The 1,732-nt window shown below is 63.7% G+C and overlaps 1 protein-coding gene across 1 annotated transcript; it reads right to left on the bottom strand.

Annotated features, from left to right (window-relative positions):
- Window positions 1–461: 461 nt before the first annotated feature.
- LOC309403172 (tRNA (guanine-N(7)-)-methyltransferase-like) lies at window positions 462–1,367 on the bottom strand (the record flags this gene model as incomplete). Its single annotated transcript, XM_081997210.1, is given in 2 exon segments — window positions 462–1,202; window positions 1,206–1,367. Coding segments are annotated over 2 exon segments (750 nt in total). The 3' UTR covers window positions 462–614.
- Between the last annotated feature and the right edge of the window lie 365 nt (window positions 1,368–1,732).

Below are 1,732 nucleotides of genomic sequence, written 5' to 3'. Positions count from 1 at the left end.
TAGTGTGAGACTGTGTTTTGGATTTGGGATGAGGAACTGTTGATAATGTGCTGATGTTTTGGGTTGTTGCTGAGCCGTCAAGGACAGTCCAGCTTCTTGTGCTGGCCTGCCAGCGAGCAGGCTGGGGGTGCACGGGGAGCTGGGAGGGGACACAGCCGGGACAGCTGACCCAGACTGGCCAAAGAGATATTCCCTACCATCCGACATCATGCCCAGTACATAAACTGGAGTTGGCCGGGGGGGCGGAAATCGCTGCTCGGGGACGGGCTGTCGGTCACGGGGTGGTGAGCAATTGCTGTATTGGGCATCACTTGTTCTTGTACATTCCTTTGTTGGTATTATCATTATTGTTCCCTTCTTTCTTTCTGTCCTATTAAACCGTGTTTATCTCAACCCACGAGGTTTTTCCTAATTCTCTCCCCCGTCCCACTGTGGGAGGGGGAGTGAGCGAGCGGCTGCGTGGTGCTTAGTTGCCGGCTGGGGCTAAACCACGACAGTCCTTTGTGGCGCCCAACGTGGGGCGCAGGGGGAACACCTCACCACATGAGAGAGGAGTGGGGGGGACAGCTGGGACCTGCCCCACTCGTGTCTGTGTCCACGCCCCCCCACCCCCCTCAGGACTCCCCCTCCAAGGCCGGGTCCGGGCGGCGGCGGAAGACGGCGGGGAAGGTGGGGCGGCCGCCACGCTGCGCCCTGCGCGCCTCCTCCGTGGCGCTGCCCAGGCGCGCCACGACCGGGTCGGCCTCCAGCTGGTCCAGGGGCACCTCCTCGAAGAGCGGGTGCTCCCCGAAATGCTTCGCCATCCACGCGTGCAGCTCCGCCACGTCCGTCACCGTGTACACCAGCCCCCCAGGGCGCAGCACGTAGCCGTACTCGGCCAGCAGCGTGGGGCTGATGATTCGCCACTTGTGCTTGGTGCGTTTGAAGTGGGGGTCGGGGAAGAGGAAGAACATCTTGCTGAGCTGGGCCTTGCGGAAGAAGTGGGGCAGGTGCTTCATGGCGTTGGCGCGCAGGCAGGCGACGTTGCCGAAGCGGCCGGGCTGGGTGACGCGCAGCGCCCGCAGCCGCGCCGCGGCGAAGGCGGCCACGCGGCCGCGCAGCTCCAGCCCCAGCATCAGCGTGTGGGGGAAGAGGGGGGACAGCTCCACCAGCAGCCCCCCGTAACCGCAGCCCACGTCGGCGAACTCCACGCGTGGGGGCGGCTAGCCGGGGGGGGCGGCGGGCGGGAAGAAGGCCGGGAAAAGCGAGGCCCAGTCCATGTCCTGAGGCCTGGCGGGGTAGCGCAGCGTGTGGTCGGCCAGCGGGTTGGCGTGTGCCCGCTGCCGGTAGAAGCGCTTCTGCGGCGGCGCCGCTGCCGCCTCCTCCATGGCGGGAGGCCCCGGGCGCGCGGCGACGGGGGAGAGAATTAGGAAAAACCTCGTGGGTTGAGATAAACACGGTTTAATAGGACAGAAAGAAAGAAGGGAACAATAATGATAATACCAACAAAGGAATGTATAAGAACAAGTGATGCCCAATACAGCAATTGCTCACCACCCCGTGACCGACAGCCCGTCCCCGAGCAGCGATTTCCGCCCCCCCGGCCAACTCCAGTTTATGTACTGGGCATGATGTCGTATGGTAGGGAATATCTCTTTGGCCAGTCTGGGTCAGCTGTCCCGACTGTGTCCCCTCCCAGCTCCCCGTGCACCCCCAGCCTGCTCGCTGGCAGGCCAGCACAAGAAGCTGGACT

This window comes from Phaethon aethereus, assembly GCF_964289735.1.
Source record: "Phaethon aethereus genome assembly, chromosome: 3".
In the NCBI taxonomy this organism is placed as follows: Eukaryota; Metazoa; Chordata; class Aves; order Phaethontiformes; family Phaethontidae; genus Phaethon; species Phaethon aethereus.
This window is presented reverse-complemented; position numbering and strand designations above follow the sequence as displayed.